General features: G+C 58.5%; 3 protein-coding genes across 3 annotated transcripts; 1 reads left to right on the plus strand and 2 right to left on the minus strand.

Annotated features, from left to right (window-relative positions):
• Positions 1-153: 153 nt before the first annotated feature.
• On the minus strand, positions 154-3,372 carry Rnf167 (ring finger protein 167). Its single transcript, XM_021651663.2, has 9 exons — positions 3,237-3,372; positions 3,077-3,157; positions 2,073-2,198; positions 1,887-1,974; positions 1,666-1,756; positions 1,407-1,512; positions 1,203-1,296; positions 706-786; positions 154-627 (listed from the first exon to the last, which is right to left on the minus strand). Exons 1-9 carry the CDS (start codon positions 3,318-3,320, stop codon positions 335-337), a joined length of 1,044 nt encoding a protein of 347 aa, XP_021507338.1. The 5' UTR covers positions 3,321-3,372; the 3' UTR covers positions 154-334.
• A 450-nt stretch (positions 3,373-3,822) lies between these two features.
• On the plus strand, positions 3,823-6,810 carry Slc25a11 (solute carrier family 25 member 11). Its single transcript, XM_060363388.1, has 9 exons — positions 3,823-3,962; positions 4,067-4,351; positions 4,901-5,053; positions 5,129-5,335; positions 5,519-5,609; positions 5,686-5,776; positions 5,860-5,959; positions 6,038-6,089; positions 6,225-6,810. The coding sequence occupies exons 2-9, from the start codon at positions 4,257-4,259 to the stop codon at positions 6,378-6,380; spliced, it is 945 nt and encodes a 314-aa protein (XP_060219371.1). The 5' UTR covers positions 3,823-3,962; positions 4,067-4,256; the 3' UTR covers positions 6,381-6,810.
• Positions 6,811-8,405: 1,595 nt separating this feature from the next.
• Gp1ba (glycoprotein Ib platelet subunit alpha) lies at positions 8,406-11,480 on the minus strand. Its single transcript, XM_060363386.1, has 2 exons — positions 11,423-11,480; positions 8,406-11,241 (listed from the first exon to the last, which is right to left on the minus strand). Exon 2 carries the CDS (start codon positions 11,233-11,235, stop codon positions 8,821-8,823), a length of 2,415 nt encoding a protein of 804 aa, XP_060219369.1. The 5' UTR covers positions 11,236-11,241; positions 11,423-11,480; the 3' UTR covers positions 8,406-8,820.
• Positions 11,481-15,904: the final 4,424 nt, after the last annotated feature.

Raw genomic sequence — 15,904 nt, forward strand, 5'->3', positions numbered from 1 at the left:
GGGCCACCTGAGTCATCATGTGGGCCCCTCCCCTCCCTGAGTCACAGCAAACTTGCAGCTGGGGCTTTCCCCCTGGCAAGTTAATGTGATTCCATGTGATTCTTTTCTAGAACTTTACCTGTGTAAAAATGATCTTAACTTTAATCCACAGAAGAAAAAAAAAAACAAACAAAGTTTTATTAACCCAAGAAGTGAAGACCATGTCCCTATGGCTCCCAGCTCCTCAACAGAAAGAGGCTCAAGAATCTGGAGTGGAAATGTCCCCTATCCCTCAGCTTATTAGACTGGATAACAGTGTGCAAATAGGTCACTAGAGGTGACCAGTTTGGGAGTATCAGGCCAGGGCAGCAGATGAAGGAGAAGGTGGGGGATCTGTGGAAGGCCCAGGAAAGACTGGGGGGGCTGGGGCTAGGGATCCAAAGGAGGTGGGAACAGTAGGGCTAGAGCCCAGGAGCGGGGTCCATTCTGAGGCAGGTTGGTCCCTCGGCTCCCCTTCATCACCTTCCTCTTGCCCTTGAGTTTCTTCCTGCTCCTCATCCGCAGGCCCCCGATGGACAGGCTGTTTGCAAATAGGGCAGGTCTTCCGCGTCTGAGTGAGCCAGGGGTCCACACAGCGACTGTGGTAAGCTGTGGAGACCAGCACGTGAAGCACCCGGTCACCGCAGGCGGGCCATAGGTGTGGATACAGGCAGTGAGTGGCCTTACCATGTGCACAGGGAAGCACTCTCAGCTTGTCCCCGTCCTCATACTCATCCAGACAGATTGCACAGACATCATACTGATCTCCTGGAGAAGGAAAGGACTCACTGAGCCACTCAGAAAGGACTAAAACCTATAAAACTGATTTTGAAGACCTTGGGGCAGATAAGGGAAGTGGGTTGGGGGGGGGGGGAAGCAGAAGTGGGAGGGGCAAGGCTTTTGCTATAACCTTATATGGTCCTAGAGGCTCTGGGCTCAGTAAGCCAACCCTCACCTGCTCTGAGTCCTCCTGACTCTCCATCTTTCTCTTTCCACAGCCCCATACACAAGGTCAAAAATGCACTTGTTCATCTTTCCACCTGCTCTACCCCACCTCCTTTGCTGGTGGGTAAAAGGCAAGCAAAGATGGCATCTTTTCTGATCTCCGTACCTTCTATCCACTAGGCTCAAAACTCCTTCAAGATGAGGCCAGCTAGGAGAAAGGTCCCCTACCTGTGCCTTACCTTTTTGATAGTCATGCGTAGGAATCTGTTTCAGCTGCTCTTTGGTAAGTCGATTCCGCTGGAGTCTTTTCCGGTGCTGGATGCAACGAACTATCTAGGAGTGAGGGAGCAAACCACCAAGTTTAAGAAAAAGCTGGAAAATCCATTATCACCTCCCATCTCCAGATCAGTATGGCCTTATAAATTCTGTCCTCAGCTGCTTACCAGTACTGCTCCCATGGCCAAAACCAGCAGTCCTACAATCCCAGTGAAAGGAATGAGGTAATAGCCCAAGGGGAAGCTACTGTCTGGAACCAGAAGCACCCGGGCCCTGAGGAAAGAAAGACGAGCCTCAGGCCAGGCTTGGGACAAGGCAACAATGAGGAGAAAGACAACGCAAGGAAGGCCCTGAGCCTGGTAAGGCTTGGGCTCCAGGCTGGCAGGGAACAGGGAGGGAAGAATGGAAAGCAGGCATGTGTCCTACCCCTTCTCATAGACAAAGAGGGCTCGGAGGTACTCTGCACTTCTCTCTCCAATAAACACAGATGGGATCCAGATCTGCTGTTGGATTTCCTCTGCGGGCAACAGATCAGGATTTAGCCTTCCCTTCCTCACTTCCCTGGAAGTGGCTGCTGGCACTTTTACCGGTCCTCCCACTGCACTGCACTGCACTGCACCCCGGTGGCGTGGACCCTCCAGCCTTACCACTGTTCCACACCATGTTCAGCAGCTCATTGGAGTTGACGTTGTGGACCACAGCTGCCCCATAGCCAGCCTTCTGAGCATTCAGGACCTGAAGGCACAAAGCGGGAACCAGAGTGTAAACCTTGCCTTTCTTCACTCCTCCCGGCAGTCACTCTGTTTACCAGCTCCCGTTCCCCATTTAGCAACCTTGAGGTCAAAGTTGCAGTCAAATCTTCGAAGCAGTGCGATAAAGACTGAGCCATTGACTGGGGCGGAGGGTGGGGGTGCAATGGGGCTGCAGGCATTTTCTGGGTGGGCCTCCACAAGGAACCCCTGAAGGAGGAAAGCAAACAGTTGGGCTCTTCACCTTTAGTTCTCCCACAGGGCCTCCCAAACACAACACTACACGCGTGACCTGTGCTCTGCAGCCCTGTCCTCGTTATTCATTCTCAGTCTGAGCATCCCACCCAAACTGGTAGCTACATCTCAGGCAGGCCTGCTGGTACGTGCATTTAATTCCAGCACTTGGAACACAGGCAGGCAGACAAATCTAGTTGAAGGCCAGCCTGGTCTACACAGTGAGTTCTTTTAGAGAGACTCCTCAAGTTCTCCGCTAGTTTAATCCTGCTTTTCAGTTTCCCACTGGTAACAATTCAGCTGGCTACTCATGTCATTTTTACCAAGTTTTTTCACATTTGTCTTTCAAGTATGTAACATTCAATTTGTTTCATTTTCAATTGCTTCTTTTGCAAACAACTGCACAGTTCTCGCTGTGTGGCGAGAGCTTTCTAATGAGTTACTACAGGCATGCTTCTCTCACTTGTTGACACAACAGCAGTAAGTTAATTTCTATTACCCATTTTACTCAGAATCTACAGAAGGCTGTGCACAGCCATACAAACAAGCAGCTCCAGAGGCATTACTGATAACCACCTGCTTTTTATCTTAATCCACTCTCAGCCTCCCTCTTAAACTTGGGAGTTCGAAGCGTGGACACTGCCTTTCACCTTTAGATTCTGGACTATGAACTTAGGTTTTTGTTTTGTTTTTGACGCTCGTTGTGTTGCAGGAGATTCAACTAGAATCTCACTTATGCTTGGTAAGCAGCCTACCACTGCGCTACTTCCACAACCCGAAGCATTCCCTGGCTAACTCGACTATTTCCGACTACCCCGCACAGGCTAACTCTAGGGAAACGGAGAAAGTATCACCTGGAGTCCCTCCTCGCTCAGGGCGGCTCCAAACAGAGCTGGGAGGTCTGCAAAGTCCATGCTGGCATTGTGCTCCGAGGTCTGCAGACAAAACAGTGCATTTTTCTCCTCAGCCTGACCCCTCCTCAGCACCCTTCCCCCGCCAGCCCGGCAGACTCACCGCTCGAATGAGCCCTCGGATAGGGGCTGCTCCCCACAGCACGGTAGCCACAACAACAGGAAGCGGGAAGGCCGCGGGGTGCATGGCAGCGGGAGGGGTAGGCTCGGAGGTGGCGTCCTGACGGCAGGAGCGGAAGCCGAGTTCTGCGCCCTAACCTTCAGGGTCCCAGGGGTCCAAACACCCCCGGTCCCACGTCTCAACTACATGAGGTCGTCGGGGAAGGGGCTCCCACTCGGGAAGTGAGCTCTCAAGGCAGCTCGGTGGAGCTGGGAGGGAGACAATGTATCTTTCTCGGGGACACAACTAAAGCGGAGACCAGAAGCGCAGGCAAACAGGTAACAGAAAAACTTCGGGGAGGGTGGGGGACCTCCAGGAGGTGGGACTTCCGGCCAGGTGGGCCGTCTTCCCGGCCCGGGACGAGGGCTTCCGGTGAGGCGGGCCGCCGCCGGTGTCGGCCGCTCAGGGCGGAGGACTTCCGGCCCCCGAGGCCGGTTGGGAGGCACGTTCGACGCGGAGAGCGCGCCTGCGGAGACGGAGGCCGACGCTCAGGAGGCGAGCGGACCCCCCTGAGGGCCCGCGATCTCCGAGGGCCTGTTTACAGACCTCTCCGCCGTCCGGCCGCCGCCGAGCGCTCAAGTATCGCGAGAGGGCGCCCCCGCCGCCGAACCCATCGCGAGAGGCCGCCCTGCCCTAGCTCGGCGGGTCCGCCTCTCTCGCGAGGTGTGGGTACGAATTCTTTTCCCGCGGTTCCATTTCGGGAGGGGCGGGAACTACGCGGTAGCGTCCTAACTCGGCCACGCCTCTTCCCCCCCCCCCCCCCCCCCGTGCAGCCAAGCCCCGCCTTGCTCCCGGCCGCCTTTGCGCCTCGCGCCTGCGCCCGCCCCAGCTTCTTCTGGAGCTGGACTTGCCTGTTGGAGGGGTGTGCGCGCGCGCCCTCGCCCTGTTGCGTGCTGGTGTCACCTTGGGCGCGAGCGGGTCTGCGTGTGCACGGGACCCAAAGCCGAGGGCCATCAAGGGGCGATGGCGGCGACGGCGAGTCCCGGGACCGGTCAGATGGACGGGAAGCCCCGTACCTCCCCTAAGTCGGTCAAGTTCCTGTTTGGGGGCCTGGCTGGGTAAGCTCCGGCCCCAGGGATGGGAAAAGGAGGAAGGGACGGGAGCAAGCAGCTGGGCCCAGTACGTCTCAGGGGTATGTTGCAGTAAATGGAGCCGGTGCGGGGTCCCTGATGGGCTGCCACGATCTCCTCACCCATTTCAGGGGCCCTCCTGGGCTGCGCTCAAGGGCCACTGCCGGGTGTTCCCACCATCATCGCTTCGCTGGGCCTGTTTGGGTGGCGGGTCTAAGTCCTTAAAGGCTTTGTTGTCGAACTGCCTGGAGTCCTAAGGTTGTGGATGCCGTCTCCGCTCTTCTTTAGCCTATAGTCCTGGTTCTGCTTGGACCCTAAGGAAGGGGCTTGCCTGAAGCATTTTGAGTTGCATGGCCTTCACTGGACAAGTGGACTTTTTTCTGACACATGGCCCTTCATGCTCACACATGCCACTGGCCTCCTGAATCCTTAGCTGCATGTCAGGCCCTGACCTTCGAAACTTCTTGCCGCCAGGTTGCAGTAGACACTGACAGAGCTGGAGCAGCTGACCTCTGCATCCTCTCCTCTTTCCTTCAGGATGGGAGCTACAGTTTTCGTGCAGCCCCTGGACCTGGTGAAGAACCGTATGCAGCTGAGTGGCGAAGGGGCCAAGACTCGAGAGTACAAAACCAGTTTCCACGCCCTCACCAGCATCCTGAGGGCAGAAGGGCTGAAGGGCATCTACACTGGGTACTGAGGCCTCAAGCCGGGAGGGAGGCTGTTGGTTGGCAGGCCTTGGCCCCGTGCTGACATTCTGCTCCTCAGGCTGTCAGCTGGCCTGCTGCGCCAGGCCACCTACACCACCACTCGCCTTGGCATCTACACCGTGCTGTTTGAGCGCCTGACTGGGGCTGATGGGACACCGCCTGGCTTTTTCCTGAAAGCCCTCATCGGCATGACCGCAGGTGCAACTGGTGCGTTTGTTGGAACACCAGCCGAGGTGGCTCTTATCAGGATGACCGCCGACGGCCGGTGAGTTCCAGGCCTCGCGGCGTCCCCATGCCTCGTGGCGTCCCCATGCCTCAAACCTAGGGATCTTTGTTACTGTCCTTAGCCCCCATCTATAGCAGGGTGTGTTCCTGGTCAAGCCTCCCTTTCTTTGTTCCTGTGAACCCTGGGCTATCCTGATCTTGCCTTTCCCTGCCCTTCCCCCAGGCTTCCAGCTGACCAGCGCAGAGGCTACAAAAACGTGTTTGACGCTCTCCTTCGGATTGCCAGAGAAGAGGGAGTTCCCACGCTGTGGCGGGTGAGCGCAGAGGTTGGCGTCTCGGGGCCTGCTGGGCCAGATCTCCAGCAGTTTTGACTCTGTCTCCTGCCTCCAGGGCTGCATCCCCACCATGGCTCGAGCTGTCGTCGTCAACGCCGCCCAGCTCGCCTCCTACTCCCAATCCAAGCAGTTCCTGCTGGACTCAGGTGAGGGAGTCAGAGCTCAGCACCCAGAGCCCCGCCTGGCCTGAGCCCCCCAAAGGTTGACTGCTGCCTTCTTTAACTCCCAGGCTACTTCTCTGACAATATTCTGTGCCACTTCTGTGCCAGTATGATCAGTGGTCTCGTCACCACTGCGGCTTCCATGCCTGTGGACATTGTGAAAACTAGGTGAGTCTATAGCTCAGAACTGGAGAGCTGTGGGAAGGGCCCTCCTTCTGTTCTTCATACTCATGCGTTCTCCTTCAGGATCCAGAATATGCGGATGATTGACGGGAAGCCAGAGTACAAGAATGGGCTGGTGAGGAGGCAGGGCTGGGGAGCTTGGGTCAGAGTGTGCTGGGTGCCCGGGGAGGGAGAGGAAGGGTCTGGGTATGGGGGACAGAGTCCCAGGGGCCAGGTCCCAGACTCAGCACTTGCCTGCCTGTCTGTCTAGGACGTGCTGATGAAAGTGGTCCGCTATGAGGGTTTCTTCAGCCTGTGGAAGGGCTTCACACCGTACTATGCCCGACTGGGGCCCCACACTGTCCTCACCTTCATCTTCTTGGAACAGATGAACAAGGCCTACAAGCGTCTCTTCCTCAGTGGCTGACGTGGCAAAGCCCTGGGACTGGTGTGCCAGGGTTCCCAAGTCACCCACTGCTGCCACAGTCGCTGTGCCCTGGGGCCTGGACTCTATTTATTTCCCTCCACAGTGTGGTTTTCTCCTTTGCGGTAAAGAACTCCAGTCTGTTCTACCCCCTCCTCCAGCTTGCCATGCTTGGCCTGATGCTTAGGATCATTCTGTCCCTGGCCGTTCCTGGGGTCACCTAAGAAACCCTCTGAGGATTTCTGGTCTCCTCTTGAGTGTTAGTTTCAGGGTGTGCAAGACAGCAGATCCCTCTCTCTGGGGAAACCAAAGCAGAGCTGAGGAGACAGGAGAGAGCAGAAGCCATCAAGGTGTCCAAAGGGTCTGTGGTGGTGGAAGGATATGGCTTTCCTCCTCCTGAGGACTTAATCAATAAATTGATTGATAACACCAACCCCACTCTGGATCATCTTGAGGACCATAGGGGGAGCCGACTGTATGAAGAAGCTGATGTCTGGAAAACAAACTGGAGTTTTTAACAAAAACCATTAAAGAAAATCACCTGCTGGTTTTATGAAAATGATACGTAAGTAAGTCATACCTCAGCAGCTGACAGAAGAAAAAAACTGGCCCTTGTGCAAGCCATTTGCCCAGAAGTACAGCTGAGTCACAGATCATATCAGTTCTGCCTTTTCAGCAAAAAGAGGGAGGGGATAACAAGTCTTATTTGGAAGTGGGGTGTAGTGGTATAGGCCTTTTATCCCAGCACCCAGGAGGCAGAGGCAGGCAGATTTCTGAGTTCAAGATCAGCCTGGTCCACAAAGTGAATTCTAGGACAGCTGGGGCCATAGAAAGAAGTCCTGTTTTGGAAAATCAAAAAACACCCAAAGCTGATTTTGACTTCTGTGTGCTGTCACTGGAGTCAAACCCCAGGATTTGGGCAAGAAGGAATATTGATCAGAAACTGGGTTGCCTGGGGAAAGTGATTTTCCCCCCGTCTGTTTCCTAAGTGTGATTCCCAAGCCCTCCCCATAATCTTGCAAACTTCTTGGAACATAAGGAGCTTCAGGAAGGTCACAGCAGGAGGAGAGCAGGGCGGCGTGCCAAGCCGGAGAACAGGCAGGCAGCAGGTGTGCGCTGCCCCTGGCAGAGCCCTGACAGGAAAGATGGTGTCTCGGCACCCTGGTGCCCTGCTGCTGCCTCCCCTAAGCCTTCCATGCACGCTGTGTCCTAGCTACCAGAGGTGGCCACTTGGACACGTCTGAAGCCCGCACCTTAAGGAGCTTATAAAGTCCAGCAAGAAGATGGCAGGGATATTTGGGAATGGCTGTAGCAGAGGGCTGCATCCTGCCCACCTCAGGAGAGACTTGTTCATGGTAGCAGAGAGGTGGAGGACCACTGCAGGCACAGGTGGCCTGCAGACAGTTGCAGTGGTTTGAGCCAGCGAGCTGCAGCTGTGCCGGCGGGTGGGCGGCTTCATGAAGAGGCTCTTGGTGGCTCACCTCTAAGGCTTGTCCTGTACCTGGAAGGAAGAGTGCATGGCAGGAAAGAGATTCAGTCAGGCACGGGCAGGTCTAGAGCCATCTGGAAAAGGCAGTCGGTAGAGCCAGAGAAATGCAGCCTGCCTTCCCTCATTTGGGCCCAACCCCTGGATTGAACTGGACTGAGGCATGGAAGAGGCCCACACTGAGGTTAACAAGTGGCAGAGTGGATCGGGGCGTGTGGGTGTGTGTGTGGGGGGGGTGCTGTTACATCCAGCTTTGAAAACAGACCTGACACTTCAGTCAAACCCAATAGAGACACACCTTTCCCGATTGTACAGTTGTGTTCTGGAGGCTGTGGGTCTGAGGACTGTGCCCACCTGCGGGCTGCAGGAAGCAGGCTCTAGCCCTGCCCCTCGGCTCTAGGACGTTTTCTGTTCTGGAGTTGCTGCTTGGGTAGCCTGGTGGGTACCTGACCCCCACAGAAGAATTGCCAAGGCAGAGGCACCCTCAGCTACAGTAGAGGATAGGGCAGTTGGGACTTTGGGAATTGTTTTAACAGGTGCTTCAGACATTTCAATCTCCGCAAAAAAAGGTACATTTTCATTTAAAAATTTTTTTATTATACAAACGGTAATGCTGGTGGAAAACCAGAGTGTTAAACAGGGAAGAGGTACGCTGATAGGTAGGGAGAGTGCCCCCATACTAACGTCTCCCGGTTTTCTTCCAAGTGTGAGCGGACGGGATCCCGCACCATTTCTGTCGCTCTTCCGTCTCGTTTTCCTCAAAGGTAGCAGTGGGCCTGTAGCCTAGCAGCGGTCTAGGCCCAAAGCTCAACACCTCACTGCCTCTTGGTATGAGGTCTGGGTTTGAGTGCCTGGAGGTGAGGAGGGGCCTTCAGGCAAAGGAGAAGTAAGTAGGTGCACCTGTGACGTCCAGCCCCACCCAGCTAGGTCCCGGGAGCCCACCAAAGTCTGGCAGCCTCACAGGCTGTGGCCTGAGTATCTCACAGCCACTGTACCCAGGAGGTCCTCCCCACGACCCTGACTCAGAGCTGAGGGCCGTCGTCCTGCGACAAGCGGCCCCGCACCCCTGTGAGGCCTCACCCACAGGGAAAGACTAGAACGGAACGTGGGGAGAGAGCCCTGCAGGAAGAGCAGCCCGGCCCGGGGCACGGTCACTTGCCTTGCCCTCTGCATCTCCACACTGGTGGTGTGTGTGCTTGTGGACTCGCTCGGGCCCGAGGCCAGAGAGTGTGGCTTCATGTGCCAGATCCGGGTCAGCAGCAGGGCGAGCACTGCGCAGGCAGACAGGAGCCAGAGGAGACCCAGAATATAGAAGCCCAGCGGGAGGAGGCAGCAAAAGTCGGAATGGAGAAAAGGCTCACTTTTGAGGGTGTCAGAATTTGTTTGAGCCATCATTTGGAAGTTGAGGAGGCCGTTCCAGCCCGGGGTTGCTGTGGTGGATGCTAAGGCGGGGAGTGGGGTGACTTCTGTGGCGAAGAGCAGTAAGTTGGTCTCAATTGGGCTAGACTCTGGAGAGGCTAGGGAGGTGCACACTGGGCTGACAGTGGGCGCTGCAGTGTTTGGGGGGGCGCTGCTGGGCTCTGGGGTAGCCGGGGGGGAAGTGAAAGGCGCAGGGGAGGTCGGGGTGAGGGTGGTGGGTGCTGGGGCCGTGCTGGATGCTGGGGAGGTCGGGGTGAGGGTGGTGGGTGCTGGGGCCGTGCTGGGTGCTGGGGAGGTCGGGGTGGACGTGGTGGTGGGTGCTGGGGCCGTGCTGGGTGCTGGGGAGGTCGGGGTGGAGGTGGTAGGCATGGGTGGGGTGCCGGGTGCTGGGGTGATTGGGGTAGTACTGCTGGTCTCTGGGGTAGCTGGGGGGAAAGTGACAGGCACTGGGGCCATGCTGGGTGCTGGGGAGGTCGGGGTGGACGTGGTGGTGGGTGCTGGGGCCATGCTGGGTGCTGGGGAGGTCGGGGTGGACGTGGTGGTGGGTGCTGGGGCCATGCTGGATGCTGGGGAGGTCGGGGTGGACGTGGTGGTGGGTGCTGGGGCCGTGCTGGGCGCTGGGGAGGTCGGGGTGGACGTGGTGGTGGGTGCTGGGGCCGTGCTGGGCGCTGGGGAGGTCGGGGTGGAGGTGCTGGGTGCTGGGGAGGTCGGGGTGGAGGTGCTGGGTGCTGGGGAGGTCGGGGTGGAGGTGCTGGGTGCTGGGGAGGTCGGGGTGGAGGTGCTGGGTGCTGGGGAGGTCAGGGTGGAGGTGCTGGGTGCTGGGGAGGTCGGGGTAGAGGTGGGAACATAGAGGACCGTGTTGGGTTCTTCGGTCTCTGGGAGTGTGGTGAGGCCTGGGATCTGCGGGTGGGTGGATGTGGGTTGTTTCTTGGAGGGTTTGTGGGTCGGGGGCAAAGAAGTCATCTGGCTGCCTAGAGAAGTGGGAGATGCTGAGGAGAGCAGGCCCCGGCGGGCGGCCAGGGCACCAGTGGAGAGCTTGACCTCAGCCCCTGTGGTAGGTACATCGAAACTGTCATAGTATTCATCACTGTCTGTGTCGCCAAGATTGGTCGGGCAGCCCTTTCCTGGGTAGGTGTACATGGGGGCATTGCCCAGGTTGGCGCAGCGCACACTGGCCACGTTAGAGGTCATGGCCTTGACATCCACACCCTTCTTCCACAAGTACACGTTGGTGGGATTGTTCTGGAGCCACTGGCGGAGGTAGAGGATTTCACAGTCGCAGTACCAGGGGTTGCCGTGGAGGAAAACGTAAGGCAAGGGGGGGCCCTCAAAGAAGCCTCTGGGCACCGTGCGCAGCCAGTTCCCGTGCAGGTACAGGGTGTCCAGGGCCTGCAGCCCGTGCAGGAGCCCGGGGGGCAGCTCCCGCAGCTTGTTGTTGGCCAGATTGAGTTTCTCCAGCTTGGTTGTGGTCTCCAGGAGCCCGGGGGGCAGACTCCTGAGCTTGTTGTTCTGCAGGTGGAGCTCGCAGAGGTGGCTCAGGCCGTCCAGGGCGTGCGGAGACAGCGAGCCCAGCTGGTTGAAGGAGAGGTCCAGCGTCGAGAGTGCCGGCAGCGCCTCTCCTAGAGGGGGCAGACTTTGCAGGTCGTTGTGGGCCAGGCTCAGGCTCTCCAGCCTCCGCAGCCTAGCCGGGGTCTGCAGGCTGCTCAGCCCGCAGCGCTCCAGGCTCAGCTCGGCGAGGTGGGCAAGCTGCACCACGGCTGCTGTGGAGAAGGCACCCAGTCGGTTGCTGCTCAGGAGAAGGACGCCTGCGTCCGCCGGCAGGCCCTCGGGCAGTGCGGTCAGGTTTCTGTTCTCACAGTTCACTTGCAGCAGGCTGTCCACTTTGGAGACTTGGCAAGTGGGGTGGGAGTGTGAGGGGCTGAGCAGCAGGAACAGCAGGATGAGGAGCGCCATCGGAACCTGCGGGCAGAAGGAGTGAAGGAGCGCCCTCTCCCCGGGCTCCAGCCCCCAACAGCTGCGGGTCCCCTCCAGACACCGCTGCCACCCCCCCCCAGACTTTCCCTTCTCTTCCTCCCTCCCCTCAGCCCCTGGTTCTCATCCCTCCTCAGAGCCGCAGCCTCTGGACCCAGTCCCCGCTTACAGTCAGGCAGAAGGACCTGTGAGGGCGCGGCCTCTTCCAGGGTGGGACTCCTTCTCTCTTCTAGCTCCAAGGAGAGCCAGGCCAAGAGCAGGAAGGAGATAGAGATGGGGAGGAAATGAGGACCTGATAACAGCTCCTGTGACCAGGGAACCGTCCCTCCTGGCACAGGCGCTTATCACCCCTCCCCACAGCCCTCTGGTTTTAGACTCCCTTTCCTTCCACCGTGGAGAGATCTAGAGACTGTCCAGCCACCAACTTTATCTCTCTCTGCATGCCCCCCTTCCTTCTCCAAAGCTCTTCCTAAAGATGCCCAGTTCCCTTTTGCTGCTTCCCCACTGCCCCTTCCCTACTGTAAGCCGACTCCCTCCCCACCCCGGGGCTGCAGGCAGTGTGAAGACCTGACAGCTGGGGAGGCAGTGTGACAGCTGGGGAGGCAGTGTGAACAGCTGGGGAGGCAGTGTGACAGCTGGGGAGGCAGTGTGACAGCTGGGGGGCAGTGTGACAGCTGGGGGGCAGTGTGACAGCTGGGGAGGCAGTGTGACAGCTGGGGAGGCAGTGTGAGGACCTGACAGCTGGGGAGGCAGTGTGACAGCTGGGGAGGCAGTGTGAACAGCTTGGGGGGCAGTGTGACAGCTGGGGGGCAGTGTGACAGCTGGGGGGCAGTGTGAGGACCTGACAGCTGGGGGGCAGTGTGACAGCTGGGGGGCAGTGTGACAGCTGGGGGGGCAGTGTGACAGCTGGGGGGCAGTGTGACAGCTGGGGGGCAGTGTGACAGCTGGGGGGCAGTGTGAGGACCTGACAGCTGGGGGGGCAGTGTGAGGACCTGACAGCTGGGGGGGCAGTGTGACAGCTGGGGGGCAGTGTGAAGAGCTGACAGCTGGGGAGGCAGTGTGACAGCTGGGGGGCAGTGTGACAGCTGGGGAGGCAGTGTGACAGCTGGGGGGGCAGTGTGACAGCTGGGGGGCAGTGTGACAGCTGGGGAGGCAGTGTGACAGCTAGGGGGGCAGTGTGACAGCTGGGGGGGCAGTGTGACAGCTGGGGGGCAGTGTGACAGCTGGGGGGGCAGTGTGACAGCTGGGGGGGCAGTGTGACAGCTGGGGGGGCAGTGTGACAGCTGGGGGGGCAGTGTGACAGCTGGGGGGCAGTGTGAGGACCTGACAGCTGGGGGGGCAGTGTGACAGCTGGGGGGCAGTGTGACAGCTGGGGGGGCAGTGTGACAGCTGGGGGGGGCAGTGTGACAGCTGGGGGGCAGTGTGACAGCTGGGGGGCAGTGTGACAGCTGGGGGGGCAGTGTGACAGCTGGGGGGGCAGTGTGACAGCTGGGGGGGCAGTGTGACAGCTGGGGGGCAGTGTGACAGCTAGGGGGGCAGTGTGAGGACCTGACAGCTGGGGGGCAGTGTGACAGCTGGGGGGCAGTGTGACAGCTGGGGGGCAGTGTGACAGCTGGGGGGCAGTGTGACAGCTGGGGGGCAGTGTGACAGCTGGGGGGCAGTGTGACAGCTGGGGGGCAGTGTGACAGCTGGGGGGCAGTGTGACAGCTGGGGGGCAGTGTGACAGCTGGGGGGCAGTGTGAGGACCTGACAGCTGGGGGGCAGTGTGACAGCTGGGGGGCAGTGTGACAGCTAGGGGGGCAGTGTGACAGCTGGGGGGGCAGTGTGACAGCTGGGGGGCAGTGTGACAGCTGGGGGGCAGTGTGACAGCTGGGGGGCAGTGTGACAGCTGGGGGGGCAGTGTGACAGCTGGGGGGGCAGTGTGACAGCTGGGGGGCAGTGTGACAGCTGGGGGGCAGTGTGACAGCTGGGGGGCAGTGTGAGGACCTGACAGCTGGGGGGCAGTGTGACAGCTGGGGGGCAGTGTGACAGCTAGGGGGGCAGTGTGAAGAGCTGAGACCTGCCACTGCCTGCTCAGCCACATTGTTCTCTGCGTTGCCCTCTCCTAGTCATCCTTTCCTGTACCCAAACATTTCATTACCCTCCTCCTAACTCTTACATATCTGGCAAGTTCTGGCTCAAAATCCATTCCTCTGGCAACTCTTCTGATTTTGCAAGCCTGAGGCAGTGTTGCAGGAACCCAGACAGCATGTCTGTGGGTCCACTGCCTGATCTAAGGATGTAAAGGCCCTGCACGCCCAGAGGGCGAGTCATGAACCGGAGCCCGCCTCTGTCCTTGCTGCTGGCGACGACTGGAAGGTGGGTAGACACAGGCAGAGGCAGCTAACATGTCCACTTGCTACTTAGTCATTTGCTACGTGAACAACTAAGGCAGCGTCCGGCGACGAGGCAGAAGGTGGCACAGATGCAGGCTGCGGTAAACCTTGATGCTGGGTTTTCTCCTGCGCTGCTGTCGGTTTTCAGCTCTTAAGCCACAGGGAAACGATGTCGTGCCTGGGCCGGTGCGGTGGTGCACAGCTTTAATCCCAGCACTTTATTTCAAAAACATTGGCTAGAGCCAGGCAGTATGCCATGTGCCTGTAGCTTTGGTTACTTTGTAGGCTGAGATGGGAGCTCCACCCCAGCCTGGGCAGAGGAGCAGTGGCCCGTCTTTCAAACGGCCTGATGCATACCTGTGATCCCAGCAATGGTGAGGAGGTTGAGGCAGGAGGATTGCTAAAACGAGGTCGGTTTGGGCTACAGGAGCCTGAGGCCAGCCTGAACTGTCTGAACTCCAAACAAAAACAAGGCAACATTGGTTACCTTAAAGCCATCCTGGGCAGAAAGACCAGGTGTGGGTTACGTGGCCAGCCTGCCCATGCGCAGGCCACTGAAGCGTGTGTCCACCAGCGCTGAGCTGGGCCATGGTCCACAGCCTCTGCGCGGCAGACGCCACACAGCCCCTCCTCCTCCGAGATAGGAGCCCAGGCAAGCCTGGCGGTGAGTCTGTGGGTCACTTGCCGGTGACCCAACTGCCAAGAGAGCCAATGAAGGCGAAGTTTCAGTTATTTCCAACTTCTGAAGTAGGAAGCATGTTTTGCCTCTCCAAAGATCCTAAGCCGAAGAAATTTCCAGAGAAGAGGCTCGTGTTCTTTGTGCCTGAGCACCCCGTGTTTTACTGCCTTCAAATGTCAGTTTCTCGGGCCCCGGGGCCCTGTTTGGTCCCTGCCTTTGTGCACAAGTACAGAGACAGAGGTCAGTCGGTAGCTGACATGCTAAGTTACTGTATGTGGTGACAGCACACCTATGTGGACGCAGCTTGTGGGGACTGGCTCTCCCACCATGTGGGCCCGGGGATCTTCCTCTGGTCGTCAGCCTGGTGGCTTCCTTCACTGATCTGTTTCTGGTAGAGCACTTTTTTTCGCCCAGATACTCAAATGTATTTGTACTTTTCATGACGCGTGTTTACGGTAGTACCTGTGCGTGTGCCCACAAGCCGAGAACACACGCAGAGGCAGACACGGCTGTGTAGTCAGCTCTCTCCTTCCCCCTTTACGTGGGCTCAGGGATCAAGCTCAGCTCCTCCAGCAGGCGAGCGAGCGTTACCCAGTGAGACCTTTCCGCGGCCCGGTGATGGTGATGCTTTCCTCACACTTTAACCCCGTGCTGAGCAGCAGGAGGCGTGACACAGGGTTGCGGGCTTGTGCGCTGGTGCCCCCCTCCAGGAGTGCCATCGTGCCACGCTGGCCTGCTGGCTTTGGGTGCGCGTTGTGCAGTGAGCGGGAGACGGCAGGGATGGGGACCCCGGAGGAGAAGCTCCGCACCAGGGAGAGGGTGGAGCGGTGGGGCGGCGACTTGAGCTCACTGTCCGTTGCCTCATCTTGTTCACTCCTCCGCCTGGCCGGCCACAGGTTCAGGATCACTCACTTGCACATTCCCGTGCACAGACACGTCATTAAAAACGAAATGCTTTTAAACAGAAAGAAACTGATGTGAGCCCGGTGGTGCACACCTGGGATCCCAGCCCTCGGGAGGCAGGGGCAGGCGGATCTCTGAGTTCAAGCCAGCCTGGGCTACAGAGGGAGGCCAGGACAGCCCGGGCTGCTCAGAGAACCCTGTGGAAGGAACGGCAGAAGAGCTGACAGCTCTGCAGAGCTGGCAGACAGACCAGTCCTGCCGGCCGTGTGGGCACCGTCCGCCTGGCCACCGTCCGCCTGGCCGGCTGTCGCCGTCCGACACCCAGGCACGTGTCCTGCAGTTCGTCGTGGTTCTAATTAGCTGTTTCCTGGTAAAGATGGGGGGTTTCCCACGTACTTGTTTATCCGAGGCAGATCTCATACCCTGCCTCCTCCTGTCTTTTGTCCAAGTTCCTGGCTGGCTTGGACTTCTGTAGACTAGGCCTGCCTTGAGCGAGGACTGCCCCTCCCTCCTGCTGGCTGGCATTAAGGTGGCCACGCAGCCTCCGGTCCGGTTAGTTTTACGGTTGATGTGGGGGGAGGTTCTGGCTGCATGCATGTCTGTGTCCTCTGCATTCTAGCTGCATGCATGTATGTCTGTGTCCTCTGCATTCTGGCTGCATGCAGGTCTGTGTCCTCTGCATTCTGGCTGCATG

Source organism: Meriones unguiculatus, chromosome 11, assembly GCF_030254825.1.
Source record: "Meriones unguiculatus strain TT.TT164.6M chromosome 11, Bangor_MerUng_6.1, whole genome shotgun sequence".
Lineage (NCBI taxonomy): Eukaryota > Metazoa > Chordata > Mammalia > Rodentia > Muridae > Meriones > Meriones unguiculatus.

Bases quoted from the DNA above. Each gene is read 5' to 3' on its own strand.
- Rnf167 (XM_021651663.2), bottom strand. From the start codon at position 3,320: ATGCACCCCGCGGCCTTCCCGCTTCCTGTTGTTGTGGCTACCGTGCTG. The intron at 2,199-3,076 runs GTGATACTTTCT...TTCCTCCTTCAG, and splicing joins TGAGCGAGGAGGGACTCCAG to GGGTTCCTTGTGGAGGCCCA. The intron at 1,757-1,886 runs GTAAGGCTGGAG...TGTTGCCCGCAG, and splicing joins GAACATGGTGTGGAACAGTG to AGGAAATCCAACAGCAGATC.
- Slc25a11 (XM_060363388.1), top strand. From the start codon at position 4,257: ATGGCGGCGACGGCGAGTCCCGGGACCGGTCAGATGGACGGGAAGCCC. The intron at 4,352-4,900 runs GTAAGCTCCGGC...TCTTTCCTTCAG, and splicing joins CTGTTTGGGGGCCTGGCTGG to GATGGGAGCTACAGTTTTCG. The intron at 5,777-5,859 runs GTGAGGGAGTCA...TTTAACTCCCAG, and splicing joins GCAGTTCCTGCTGGACTCAG to GCTACTTCTCTGACAATATT.
- Gp1ba (XM_060363386.1), bottom strand. From the start codon at position 11,235: ATGGCGCTCCTCATCCTGCTGTTCCTGCTGCTCAGCCCCTCACACTCC.